Source organism: Gracilinanus agilis, chromosome 5, assembly GCF_016433145.1.
Source record: "Gracilinanus agilis isolate LMUSP501 chromosome 5, AgileGrace, whole genome shotgun sequence".
Taxonomy (NCBI): domain Eukaryota; kingdom Metazoa; phylum Chordata; class Mammalia; order Didelphimorphia; family Didelphidae; genus Gracilinanus; species Gracilinanus agilis.
The window spans coordinates 197,144,128-197,159,122 of record NC_058134.1 but is presented as its reverse complement, the minus strand read 5'-3'; the positions used below and the strand labels follow the sequence as shown (position 1 = coordinate 197,159,122).

The window sequence follows — 14,995 nt, the reverse complement described above, 5'->3', positions numbered from 1 at the left end:
TTCTTAGCTGTGTGACCCTCGGCAAGTCACTTAACCCAATTGCCTAGCCCTTATTCTTCTGCCTTGGAACTCATATCAATTCTAAGGTCAAAGATTTAAAAATTTTTGTAATAAAAAACAAAATAAAACAAAAATTACATTGTTCTAGTTGCATAAATTGTTCTAATACTGCTTATTATGTATTAGTTCATACAAAGCCTTTCCACATTTCTCCAAATTTCTCATATTTGGTACTTTATTTTAACTGTATTATAACCTATCATAATAATTGTTACATTAACCCCTAATTCTTTAAAGCTAGTCTCCAACTGATGATCATCTATTTTGTTTTATTTGTTTACTACCACAAAGAGTACTGCTGAGAATATTTCATTATAGTTTGGACCTTTCTTTCTTGTCTTTTACTTCCATGAAGTATATACTCAATAGTGAGATTAGTGGGGCAAAAAGTATGCTCAGTTTATTTACTTTTCTTTCTTTCTTCTATTATAGGAAAATTATAGATTAGGATTTATTATAGTTAGTGCAAAAGCAGACCAGGCAAAAGCTGGCAGAGCTGAACATTCCAAACACTTCTTACAACAAATTACCCCCCCAATTATATGTTAAAAAAATTTTAATATTCATTTAAAATTTTTTTTGAGTTCCAAATTTTCTCCCTGTTTCCCACCCTCTCTCTCTAACTCACTTCCATCCTTTGCCTTCTCTGAGATGATAAGCAATCTGATAAGATTTTACATATGCAATTGGGCAAAACATTTTTCCATATTAGTCATTTTGTGGAAGAGATCTCAAATGAAAAATAAAGAGAATAGAATAAAATTAAATATGGTATGTTTCAGTCTACATTCAGACTGTATCAGTTCTTTCTCAGAGGGTGGATGGCATTTTTCATCCTGAGTCTCTGGTATTGTCTTAGATCATTGCATTGCATAACTAGGTAATTCACAATTGTTTTTTTAAACAATTAAATTAAAACAATTCTGAGGTACTGCCTCACACCTATCAGATTGACAGTAAAGGAAAATGGTAAATGTTGAAGGGAATGTGGCAAAATTGGGACACTAATGCAGTGCTGGTAGAGTTGTGAACTGATCCAACTATCCAGTAGGACAATTTGAAACTATGCCCAAAGGGCTATAAAACAATGCATAACTTTTAATCCAGTAATACTACTTCTAGGTCTGTATCTCAAAAAGATAAAAATTAAAATTAAAAAAGGGAAAAGCCCCAAAGGGCTATAAAACAATGCATAACTTTTAATCCAGTAATACCACTTCTAGGTCTGTATCTCAAAAAGATAAAAATTAAAATTAAAAAAGGGAAAACTATTTGTACAAAAATATTTAGGGTTGCTCTTTTTTTGTGGTGGCAAAGAATTGGAAATTAAAGGGATGTCCATCAATTGGGGAATGGCTGAACAAATTGTAGTATATGCTGGTGATGGAATACTATTGTGTTATAGGAATGATGAACAAGATGATTTCAAAAAGAACTGGGAAGATCTTCATGAACTGATACAGAGTGAAATAAGCAGAACCAGGAAAACATTGTACACAGTAATAGCAATATTGTGGCATGATCAACTGTGATAGACTTAGCTATTATCAGTATTACAATGATTCAGAACAATTCTGAGGGACTTATGACAAAGAAGGCTACCCACCTCCAGAGAAAGAACTATTAGAATAGAAATGCAGATGAAAACATATAATTTGTCACTTGTTTATTTGGGTATATGTTTTAGGGGTTTTGGTTTTATAAGATTACTCACAAAATAAATTATATGGAAATTAAAAAAAATAAATGTAGACAAAATATTGCTGTCATTGTGTACAATGTTCTTCTAGTTCAGCTCACTTCACTTTGCATCAATTCATGCAAATCTTTCCAGATTTTTCTAAAATCATCCTGCTTGTTATTTCTTGTAGCACAATAGTATTCCATCACAATCATATACCACAACTGTTCAACCATTCCCCAGCTGATGGACAACTCCTCAATTTCCAATTTTTTGCTATGTCAAAAAGAGCTGCAATAACTATTTTTGTACAAATAGGTTCTTTTCCCTTTTTTAAAAAATCTCTTTGGGATACAGACCTAGTAATTGCTAGATCATAGGGTATGCACGGTTTTTGAGTATTTTGGGCATAGTTCCAAATTGCTCTTCAGAATGGTTGGATCAGATTACAACTTCACCAAAGTGTATTGATGTCCCAATTTTCCTATATTCCCTCCAACATTTATCATTTTCCTTTTATGTCTTATTGATCAATCTGATATGTGTGAGGGAGTACTTCATCGTTGTTTTAATTTGCATTTCTCTAATCAAGAGTGATTTAGACCTTATACCTATCAGATTGGCCAACATGACAGTAAAGGAAAATAATAAATGTTGGAGGAGTTGTGGCAAAATTGGGACACTAATGCATTGCTGGTGGAGTTTTGAACTGTTCCAAAAGCATTCTGGAGGGCAATTTGGAATTATGCCCAAGGGGCTATAAAACATGATCTAGTAATACCACTAATGGGTCTATATCCCAAAGAGATTTTTAAAAATGGGAAAGGTCCTGTTTGTACAAAAATATTTATAGCTGTACTTTTTATGGTGGCAAAGAATTGGACTTTAAAGGGATATCCCTCAGTTGGGGAATGGCTGAACAAATTGTGGTACATTGAGAGTGATAGAATACTATTGTACTAAGAAGAATGATGAACAGGATGATTTCAGAAAGAAATGGAAAGATCCACATGATCTGATGCAGAGTGAAATAAACAGAACCAGGAGAACATTATACACAATAACTGAAATATTATGAGACAATCAAGTGTGACAGATTTTGCTACTAACAGCAATACAAGGATCCAGGATAATTCTGAGGGATATATGAGAAAGAATGCTACCTACGCCCAGAGAAAGAACTATTGGAATAGGAATGCAGATGAAAACACACAATTTATCACTTGTTTATTTGGACATATAATTTGGGGTTTTGATTTTTAAAGATTATTCACTTACAAAAATTAATATTTTTATTATTTTATATATTTTATATAAATAAAATAAATACATATATCATAATATATTTTACATGATAATACATGTACAACCCAAATTGAATTGCTTGTCAACTGGAGGGGTAGAGAAGGGAGGGAGACAAGATGAATCATATAACTTTGAGAAATTTATGTGTAAATTTTGTATTAAAAATAAAATAAAGATAACAAAAAAAGCAATTTAGAACATTTTTATATTTTATAGATGACTGATTTCTTCTTCTGAAAACTGTTTGTTCATATCCTTTGACTACTGTATTACAAAGCAGTAATCATCAAAACAGTACTGGCAAAGAGACAGGTAGTAGACCAGTGGAATAGATTGGATACACAAAACCTAGTAATAAATGGCCATTATAATGTAGTGTTTGATAAATCAAAAGATCTAAGCTTTGGGGACAAAAACACATTATCTGACAAAAAATTGGAGAAAACTGGAAAAAACGTATGGCAAAAACTGGGAATAGACCGACATCTCACACCATATACCAAGATAAGGTTAACATGGATGGATACATGATCTAACTATAAAGGGTGAAAACCATAAGCAAATTAGGGAAGCATAGAATAGTTTGCCTGTCAGCTCTAAGAATAAAGAAAGGATTTAGGACCAAACAAGAGACAGAAAGCATTATAAGACATAAAATGATTAATATTGATTATATTACATTTAAAAGATTCTGTACAAACAAAATCAATGCAACCAAGATGAGAAGAAAGCAGAAAGGGGGGGCTTTACAGTAAGTATCACTAACAAAGGTCTAATTTCTCAAATATAGAGAGAAATAAGTCAATATATAAAAATCTGTCATTGTCCTACTAAGTTACTTTTCTTGCATAATTCCAGAATGCATTACTTTTTTAGCTTTATTAGTAGTATGCCAATTTACCCAACCATCCATAGCCCACCAACATTTATTGTTGCTATCTTTTTATATCTTTGCTAATTTGCATGAGGTAAGTTTTTTCTTATTTGCATTTGGTGTGATAATTATTTGTTCATATCCTTTGACGATTTATCTATTTGGAGATGGCTCTTGATACTATAAGCTTGTGTCAATTCCTTGTCCAGCCTCCTTATTCAACAGGAATGTAGGCCTTAAGTGGTTGACACACTAAATAAGTAGAGTAGTCAAGATTTAAACCCAGCTCTATTGTTCAACATTTTGCCATTCACTACTTGTGTGCCTATGGGGAAATTATTTCACCTAAGTCTCAGTTTTCTGACCTGTAGAATGATAAATTTGGATTAGATCCTATGGTCCCTTCTAGCTCTTAAGAGTGTATAATTCTGGGACAGCTGGGTAGCTCGTGGATTGAGAGCCAGGCCTAGAGACAGGGGGTCCTAGGTTCAAATTTGGCCTCAGACACTTTCCAGCTGTGTGACCCTGGGCAAGTCACTTGACCCCCATTGCCCACCCTTACCACTCATCCACCTAAAAGCCAATACACAGAAGTTAAGGTAGCTCAGTGGATTGAGAGCCACACCTAGAGATGGGAGGTCCTAAATTCAAATTTGGCCTCAGACATTTCCTAGCTGTGTGACCTTGGGCAAGTCCCTTAATTGCCATTGCCTAGCCCTTACCACTCTTGGAACCAATACATAGTATTGATTCTAAGGTGGAAGATAAGGGTTAAAAAAAAAGTGTATGATTCAGTTTATGAACTGAGAGAGAGGAAGGGAAGAGACAAGGAAGAATGATGGAAAAAGAGGGCAGGGGGCACCTAGATAGCAGAGCAGAAGAGAACCATGCCTGGAGTTGGGAGAACCTGGGTTCAAATCTGCCCTCAGACTCTTCTTAGCTGTCCTAAGCTAAGACCCTGGACAAGTCACTTAACCCCAACTCCCTAGCCCTTACCACTTTTCTGTCTTAGAACCAATACTTACTATTGATTCTAAGACAGAAGATAAGATAAGATGATTCTTATTAGAAGAAAAAAAGAAAAAGGGAGAGAATACACTAAGTAATAGAGATAAGGGAGAGGGACAGATGAGAGGGAACTAAGGAAAAAAAAAGATGAAAAAAGTGAATGAGAGGTAATAAAAAGGATAAAGAAAAGAGGATAGAAATAGAGAAACAACAGAAGACAGAAATTGGGTCTCTTTAACTTTGTACAATTCCCTAAACAAGCAATTCGTTAATTTAACACCAGTGCAAGGCATTCTGTTAATAATGCTGAGGGAGAGATTGGGAGATACAGATAATCAGAGAAAGTGTCTGAGATAGAGACTTGGAGAGAAAAGTACAGAAACCCACTCAACCAATCATCTATTGAAAAGTATTATATTAAATTGCTAAGCCAAAACTCAGGTATACAGCACAACTTTAGGTAAAGAAATAACATGGAATGAGCAATTTTCAGATGAAGAAATCAAAGCCATCAATTATCATATGAAAAAATGTTCTAAATCACTCTTGATTAGAGAAATGCAAATTAAAATAATGCTGAGATACCACCTGACACCTATCAGATTGGCCAATATAGACAGTAAAGGAAAGTGATAAGTGTTGGAGGGGATGTGGCAAAATTGAGACACTAATACATTGTTAGTGGAGCTCTGAACTGATCCAACCATTCTGGAGGGCAATTTGGAACTATGCCCAAAGGGCTATAAAACTATGCATACTCTTTGATCTAGTAATACTTCTACTAGATCTGTATCCCAAAGAGATGAAAAAAAAAAAAAGGAGGGGGAATACCTATTTGTACAAAAATATTTGTTGCAGCTCTTTTTGTAGTGGCAAAGAATTGGACTTTGAGGGGATATATATCACTTGGGAAATGGCTGAACAAATTATGGTACATGTTACTCATGGAATACTATTATGCTATAATAAATGATGAGCAAGATTATTTCAGAAAAAACTGGAAAGTTCTGTATGAATTGATGCAGAGCAAAATAAGCTGAACAGGGAGAACAGTATACACAGTAACAGCAATATTGTAAGATGATCAACTCTGAAAACTTGACTACTCTCAGCAACGCAGATCTAGAACTATCTTAAAAGACTTATGATGGTTAATGCTATCCACCTTCAAAGAAAGAACTGTTGGAGTCAGATAGATGCAGATTAAAGCATGCTATCTTTCACATCATTGTATTTACTGTTTTATTTGGGGGGGTTGTTTTTGTTTAAGTGTACTCTTACAACAATGACCAATATGGAAATATCTCTGAACAAATGCAGCAAAATGGGTGAAGCTAGGTGGCACAGTGGGTTGAAAGTCAGGCCTGGAGACAGGAGTTCCTGGGTTCAAATCTGAACTCAGACAATTCCTAGCTGTGTGATCTTGAGCAAGTCACTTAACTCCCATTGCCTAGCCCTTACCACTCTTCTGCCTTGGAGCCAATACTGTTTCTAAGATGGAAAGTAAGGGTTAAAAAAAAAATAAAGAAATGCAGCAAAATCAGCAGATGGAATTAGATTAATGACCTAATGTCCTCTTCACTCCCTCCTCCTCCCTACAAAAATAGGCACAGATACAAATATAACAACATAAATTGTGAATACCACTGCACATATGCATATCCATGGCAAAAACCAAGCCCAAACATATACCCAGAATATACATTCAGCATACATACATGACATGTAGCCTGGCACAACCAGGGTACATACAAACAACATACAGAACACACATTAAGTGTCCCAATGTGCACTTCTATTTTCAGAGGTACATATGAAACAACTGGCACCTCTTCACTGAAGCTACATTTTTTGTGGAACAAATTGACAGAAACACAGCAGCACTTGAAATCATCTGGACTCCTCTTCTCATAACAATGATCTCTCTTCTTTTTTAAATTTATTTTTATTATAAAGATATTTTATTTTACAATTACATGTAATAACAATTTTCCACATAAGTTTTCTGAAGTTGAGTGATACAAACTGATTCCCTCCATCTCTTCCTTCCCCCTTCCCAGAGATGGTAAGCAATTTGATCTGGGTTATTCATGCATTATCATGTAAAACACATTTCCATATTGTTCATTTTTGTAAGAGAATAATCACATAAAACCAAAACCCCAAAATAAAAACCCAAATAAAATAAAAAAATAATATGCTTTGATCTGCATTAGGAATAGTCTTTCTTCTAATCCTGGGTAATAACCAAATGGAAGGGAGAGGGGAAAGAGGTTTGGAACATGGAAGTTAGATTCTGAATACAGAGATATTAAAGATGAAGTAAGAACCAAAGATTGAGAAAAAGAAGATAGGGAAGGAAGCCAGAGAGAGTTGTAGAAGCAGAGATGGAAGTCAATCAATCAAGAAATATTTTTGTGGGCAGCTGGGTAGCTCAGTGGATTGAGAGCCAGGTCTAGAGATGGGAGGTCCTAGGTTCAAATTTGACCTCAGACACTTGCTAGCTAGGTGACCCTGGGCAAGTCACTTAACCACTCTTCTGCCTTGGAACCAATACATAGTATTGATTCTAAGATGGAGGGTAAAGATTTTAAAAAGACAAGAAAAGAAAGAAACATTTCCTAACTGTTCATTGTGTGCCAGGCATTAAGCTAGATGTGGAGGATGCAAAAAGAAAAATAAAACAGTTCCTGCCCTCCAGTAGCTTACATTCTCTATGTGGGTGGAGGAGTGCAGTGGGAAAGAGAAGTAGATAGATAGAAGGCAAATAGAAAAAGAAAGACTAACCCCAGGGATGGAAAGAGAGAGAGAGAGAGAGAGAGAGAGAGAGAGAGAGAGAGAGAGAGAGTTGAGAAAGAAAGGAGGGAGTTAAGAATGATTTGGGTCACAGAAGAGTTTACTGGAGCTAAGTCCCTACCCCACATGCATCAGTAATTTTATTTATATATATACATATATATATATGTATATGTATATGTATATATGTATATAAGGTTAGGAATATAGATATTCTTAACCAAGGAGGCTGGGGGATAAGGATGGGATTTTATGGCTATTTTCTGGGCCCAGTCCCAGGGAGAAGAAAGAAGATGGTGAGGTAGGGGATATGAATTGAGATGGCATAGGATTGAATAACTCACAGTTGGGGTGCCAGAGTTCGGCTGACCTTAATTTGGGGGCATGGAGTGACATGGAATTGTGGTGATAGTGGGAACCTGGGGAGTTACAATGACCCTCAAATGAGGTGACACATCTTGGGTGAAGAGTGGGTAGGGATACCAAAAGGTACATCCTGGCACAGCCTGGGATCTTAGGATGACCAACAAGCCTATTCTACTTGGCTGTCCCAAACCATCCGGGGATCCCCGTATCCCCAGTGGTATGGTAACAGGAGGGTTAAATAGTGCGTGGCAGGCGGAGACGGAAGGTCTGAGCTGACGCCTAGCCAAGACAAGACAAGACGAGCTGAGCAGAGCTGAGCTGAGCCTCTGCCGCCGCCCCACACTCGGGGCGCCTCCTCCCGCGCCCCGCCCGCTAGTCCCCTGACCATGCGCCTGGCCTGGCGCCCCCCGCAGCCCCCCAACCCCTCACGGCCTCTAGCCCCCCTAGCCATCCCGCAACATCAGCCACGGAGCAGGTGAGTGTGACACCCTGCAATCTCCATCCCTCATCCCAGGTGCCCAGGCTCTGTCCTTCCTGGCTCCTGCGTCCTTTCCTCTCCTCCTTCCTTTTCAGCCTTAAATTTCCATCTGTCCTGGCCCTATTTCTTATGCTTCTCTCCTTCCTTCCCCATCTCGGTTTCCGTGCCCCCTCCCCGCCCCCCACCATCCATTCACCTATATTTGCATCTTTCCTTCCCCGTCTCCATCTCCATCCTTTATTTTACGGCTGGGGCTCTCCGTTCCCAGCTGTCGCCATCCCTTTTTCCCTCTCCTTGCCTGCATTCTCTGATTCCCCATTCCTCCTCCCTCTTCCCATCCCTTCTCCTTCGCTCTCTTCCCTCTTGTTTTCCTCCTTTTCCTTTCATTGGCCTCTTCCCACCCACTCTTCCTCCTCGGTGTCTCCCCCCCTCCCTTCCTGTCCATCTCTGGGAGATGCTCTGTCTAATTTGTAGTGAGAAGATGGTCTGGGAATGGGGGCAGATTCTCTGGGAAGGGCCCCCTGCCCCACCCCCCAGCTTATCTCTTGCGCACAGACCTGTTGTGCGGAGCTTGGACAGGTGGGTGGGGGATGTGTACAATCCTCGGGACTGCGGGGTTCCTGAAGGAGTTGGGAGGGTTCAAGGTGCTGGAGTTAAGGTTGGGAGGATGGATAGGGAAGAGATGAATCCGGAGTTTTCAATAGCCCCATGGCTCTTCTCCGCTTCACTGATTAGCAATCACATTCTTCCTCTCCCTTCTTAGGAAAATCTGAAGGGACAATTCCTGACTCCCCTGTATTTTCTCGTCCATTTTTCTTCCTCTCTTGTGTCAGATATTCTATCCCTCCTACTCTTCCTCTTCTCTTCTCTACATTGATCTGTCTCCAGCACTTTCCTATCATCTTTTCCTTCCCTCTCTCATCTGGGTTACCTTCCTTCTTTTCTTCCTTTCATTGTCTTTCTCTCTCTCTTTTTTCTCCTTGCCCTCTATCTTTTACCCCACCTATCTTTCTCCTACTTTGTCTTCATTCTCAATGCCTTCTACTCTTTCTCTTCTGTATTTATTGCATCCCTTTCTGTACTCATTGCATCCTTTTCTGTATTTATTGCATCCTTCTCTACTTACCTTTCTCTAACCCTCTCTTGTCTTTTTTCCTCTCTCCTCTCCCTTAGACCTATTTTTCCTCTCTCTGTCTCCTCTTGTTTTTTTTTTTTACTCTTCTCTCCTTTAACCCTCTTGAACTTAACTGAATCTTTCCATCTTTTCCCCAATACATATTACCTTCTTATCTGTACCCTTTGTGTTGCTCTGTCTCTGTCTCTACCAACTCCCTTTCTCTTCAATGTTTCTTTCCCCCTGGCCTTCTCCATAACCTAAATGGTGGCATTTCTAATTTAGATTCAAACCCAGAATTAAAACTACACCATTCAGATAAGAACATTTACTGCTGTTGGGACCAAAATGGGATCTATTCATTGGGGTACCTTAGGATTCAGAGTGAAATGCCACAGAAAGAATGCCACATTCTTACTTATTTTTACTGAGAGGCTTACTCCCTCTCAGCTCCCTTCAGAAAGCACCTGGGCACTTAGCTGATTAAACACTAACAACAAAAATTTTAGTTTATGCTTTTGTCTTCCCCTTTGGATATCTGGGACCCTACCCATGAAGGGCATGGCCTCCTAGAACATGGGGTTACAAAGAAGTTAAGGAACAAAAGGGAAAGAACTATCTACCCCATCCCAAGCAAAGCATCTTCATCTTCCTCTTGCCCTTTTTTGGATCTCTTTCCCTATAGTTCCTGCTCAAATGCTCACACAATTCTTGGACCCTAAACAAAAATCAGAGGCCAGGCAGCATGGCATAGAATATTGGGTTTAGGATCAAAGGATCTAGGTTCCAATATAGAATCTTCCATGCACTACATGGCAAATCACTCTCTGACCTTAGTTTCCTCATCTGTAAATGAAAGGGTTGGATAAGAGGACCAACAATGTCCCTTCCCATTTTAAGTCTATGAAACTAGAAGATGTTCTGAGAGCTGGGAGCAAAGGAAGTGAGAAGAAAGGAAACAAAAACATTCTGGGAAGAGAGGGGAATTGTGGGGACTGGTTGGTTCAGGGGTAGGAGAGGAGAAGAGACTAGAGTACAGTGACTCCCAGTGGATGAGAAGCAGGTGATTTTGGGGAGCAGCAATAAAAGCAATAATACTACTACTTAGGACAAGGAGTTAATTTTGGGAATATGGAGAGGTTGGGAAGAAGAAGGATGGGAAGGACAGACATAGGATTGATTAAGAGATGGATGGATGCCCAAGTCAAGAGTTCAGAAGTAGTATGAGGAGCAGTTAGGTGACTTGGTGGATAGACATCCAGGCTTAGAGATGAGAGGCCCTGGGTTCAAATCTGCCTTCAGATACTTCCTCAATATGTGATCCTGGACAAGTCACCTAACCCCAACTGCCTAGCCCTTATTGCTCTTCTACCTTGGAACTGACTTTTAGAATATATTTTTTTAAAAAATCTTACCTTCCACATTAGAATCAATACTGTATATTAGTTCTAAGGCAAAAGAATGGTAAGGGCTAGGCAATGGGGGTTAAGTGACTTGCCCAGGGTCTCCTGGCTAAGAAGTGTCTGAGGTTGGATTTGAATCCAAGACCTCGTGTCTCTAGACCTGACTCTCAATCCACTGAGCTACCCAGCTGCCCCCCCCTTAGTATAGAATTTGTAAAATCTTTAAGATAAGAGTTTTTAAAAAAGTTCTTGGAAAGGGAATTATAGACTGTAACTATGTATCTCTTCTCTCCTTCAGTGAAGACTGAGAATCAGGATCATAGCTGAGGGAGACCTCAGATATGGAATCCAGGATGTGGTAGGTATTGGTCATCAAAAGGGAATCCAGAAATCCCATTCCTTAGGATGTTGACCCTTTCTCATTGACCCAATCCTAGGAAACCCCGTCATAAAGAAAAAGAATATGTTAGAGAGGTACAAACTAGTTAAAATCTTGCAAGAGATCTCACCTGCTTCTACAGAGAAATCTTTATACTAAGGAAAAAACAACTATCCCTACCCCTATGCAAAGGAATGGTCTTAGCCATTTGTCCCTAGCCCTATGAACATATTCCCTTGACAAATGGTTTCTGGTGAGGAACAGTCATTAATCTCACTCCTTTTCTCTTCCTAATACAGGTCTACACTGTTGATGTCCCACCTCCTCCCACTCTGGTCACTGCTCCTGCTGCCCTTCCCACCTCCAGCCCAGGGCTCATCTACCTCTTCACCTCGTACCCCTTCAGCTCCTGCCCGTCCCCCATGTGCCCGGGGGGGTCCCTCAGCTCCTCGACATGTGTGTGTGTGGGAACGAGCACCTCCCCCAAGCCGGTCCCCCCGTGTCTCACGTTCAAGGCGTCAAGTACCACCAGATACTGCACCCCCTGCCACTCCATCTAGCTTTGAGGAGGGGCCACCTTCATCCCAGTACCCCTGGGCCATTGTGTGGGGCCCCACAGTGTCCCGAGAGGATGGGGGGGATCCCAATTCTGCTAACCCCGGATTTCTGCCATTGGACTACTTCGCAGTTCCCCACGGTCTGGCTACCCCACATCCCAACTCGGACTCCCTGAGACGTGGAGATGGGGATGGCATCATCCTTGGGGGAGCTCCTGCCACCCTTCGTCCATTTCTGTTTGGTGGCCGTGGGGAAGGTGAGATTGGTATATGAAAGGGCCATCTGAGGGGTGAGGTAAGGCTGGTTAGAGAATTCTGAGTTTTAGAAGGTGAAATTCATTTGAAGTGGGAAATAAGGATTCTAGAAATAAAGATAGAAATGCAGTTGGACAGAGTGAATTAATATTGGGGATACTAGGCCTTCTCCCTTCCCCCCAGTGCTTTAGGTTATTGTGATGTCTATGATTGGAGTTTTATGTAGACTATGATGGTAGTTACAGAAATAAATGGAAATGAAAAGGTGAGACTGGTGGCTTGAGAGAAGAGTAGATAGGGGACAGCTGAATGGCCTGTTTATTCCCACTATCTGGACAGAGATGTCTGAGGCATCTGTTGCCTGAAGCTTTACCATCTTAGATGCTTTTGGGATGAGAATGCAGGTAGGAGCGAGCATTTTAGGGAAAGGGAGATATGACTTTGGAGATCAGGGAAGAGTTTTGGGTAAAGGCAGAAGACCCAAGAGGCATCCACAGAGATTAAGTTATCCTTCTTCCCCAAGGTTTCTCTAATGCTTGGTCCTTCCTTAAACAGGTGTGGATCCCCAGCTGTATGTCACCATCACTATTTCTATCATCATTGTCCTAGTAGCCACTGGCATAATCTTCAAATTCTGGTAAGCTAGAGTCTGGAGAAGGAGTTATTGGTGGGTGAGGGCAGGAAATGTTAGAGGTGCAGAGAGTGGGATTTAGACTCCTGGGCAGGGCAAGGGGGAGGATGGGAACAGACTCAGGGTGAGACCCTGTGGGAGGCTAGGAATAGGAGGGATGGGGGAGGGGCTCTAAGGATACTATAGCCTACATGGGGATAGAAAAGATTCCTCTTTCCAGAGAACCAGATGAAGAAAGTAAAAAGAGCTCTACATATTTTGAAGTCAAGGCACTATAGAGAGAAAAGCAAATTATTTATGCGTTAGTCCCTTCCCTGCCTTTCCTGAACCCTCTCTCCCCCACATGATACCTGTGATGAACTATAGTCTGAGAATTTCTTTTGCCTCCCTCCACACCAAGATTAGACCCTTAGTATATCCTATCCTGAAAGAAAATTAAAGTTTGGAATAGAGCTTCCATTATGCACAGGTGACAGTCTGAGGATGAGCTTTTCATATTCTGTTGAGGCTGGGAGGACTTCAGGTTCTCAGGACACCACTTTGGGGCTGAGACCGTGTTGGGGAGTATAGGTTTGTGGAGTGGATCCTAGATGAGGGTGGTCAATAATGATGTGTTGGGAGAGGTGGTCCCAAGAGCCCTCCTCTAGAGGGAGAGTCCACAGAGGGTTCTGGGAGAAAGTGTTTCAGGGCTAGTGTCCAAAGAAATTTCTATGGTGGATGGCTATTTCCTTTGGGGGCAGTGCCCCTGCAAAGGAAGTTTCCAAAGCTTTATGGGATGATGTCCTACAATATTTAAGGAAGGTATTGCTTGGGGAAGGGTGGGGGGTGGTGACTGACTTCTTCTTCCCTTTGCTCTCCACAGCTGGGACCGTAGCCAGAAGCGACGAAGGCCTTCGGGGCAGCAGGGTGCCCTACGGCAAGAGGAGAGTCAGCAGCCCCTCACTGACCTGTCCCCGGCAGGAGTCACTGTGCTGGGGTCCTTCGGGGACTCCCTCACACCTACCCCCGATCGGGAGGAGCCCCACGGGGGACTCCGGCCTGTGCCCCCCCAGCCCAAGGGGGCCCCTGCTTTCCAGTTGAACCGGTGAGGGAGAGAGGGCTTCAAGGAGGGGGGAGATGGGGCAGAAGTTTGGAGTAAAGGGTCAGTGTGTGGGACCGAGGGCGGGAACGAGGAGGCTTCTCAGGAGCTGTGAGTCTTCGTGGGGAAGAGGGGCAGTGGGCGGCTAGACTGTGGAGTGTGTCTGATTGGGCTATATCGTCTTTTTTCTTACCCCACCTCCAGATCTCTTTCCCACCTGAAGGGGTGAGACCACATTATCTCTAGGTCCCTTACAGCTCTAACACTATGATTTTATGAACTATGAGCCTATAATTCTATTGCCCAGTCCATTCCAGCAAGCATTAATTACGATCCTTTAGCCACGACGCCATCTTGTTAGCGCTGGCCCCGCCCCTTTGGTTCTGACTCCCCCTCTTTACTTTTGACTCCACCCCTTCTCCACGGCCCCGCCCCCGACGCCGACTCCACCCAACTCCGGCCAAGGCCTCCCGTCCCCGACTCGGCCCCATCCCAGGGTCCCTGACTTTGCCCTTTCCCTCTTCCCCTTAGGATTCCCCTGGTGAATCTGTGATGCCCCTCAGTGGTGGGGTCCGGCCAACCAGAAGCCCATGGGGCCTACCCAGCCACCATCCCGCTGGGGGTGGGGCAGCTGTGGTGAGCCGGGGCCCCAGATGCTGCTGGCAGAGGACCCTTGCTCCTGTTCTTGCACACCCATTCTCTTGCACACTCCCCAGGCCCCAAAGGCAGCCTCCCCGTTCACATCCCACAGATGGGGCTCGTCTCCCCCAAAGCCCTTGCGCACTCACACAAAAGCCTCCAATGCTCACTTCCACATCAGAACCATATTGCACACACTCTCTTGTACAGATAGGTTTTTGCACTCACCCTTTTCCACATCTGTTTCCAAACTAATCTCTTACATTCTCCTTCCCTCTTGTCCCACCCAGGCTTTCATTCATCACTTCTTTTAAACCTTCTCATCTCCATCTGACCACCTAATTGGCCATACTCTCACGCACACTTAACTT

At 41.7% G+C, this 14,995-nt stretch overlaps 1 protein-coding gene across 1 annotated transcript; it reads left to right on the top strand.

Moving 5' to 3' along the window:
• Nucleotides 1-11,426: 11,426 nt before the first annotated feature.
• On the top strand, nucleotides 11,427-14,538 carry LOC123250430 (PILR alpha associated neural protein). The gene is made up of 5 exons (XM_044679490.1): nucleotides 11,427-11,443; nucleotides 11,764-12,278; nucleotides 12,832-12,913; nucleotides 13,770-13,991; nucleotides 14,517-14,538. The coding sequence occupies exons 1-5, from the start codon at nucleotides 11,427-11,429 to the stop codon at nucleotides 14,536-14,538; spliced, it is 858 nt and encodes a 285-aa protein (XP_044535425.1).
• Nucleotides 14,539-14,995: the final 457 nt, after the last annotated feature.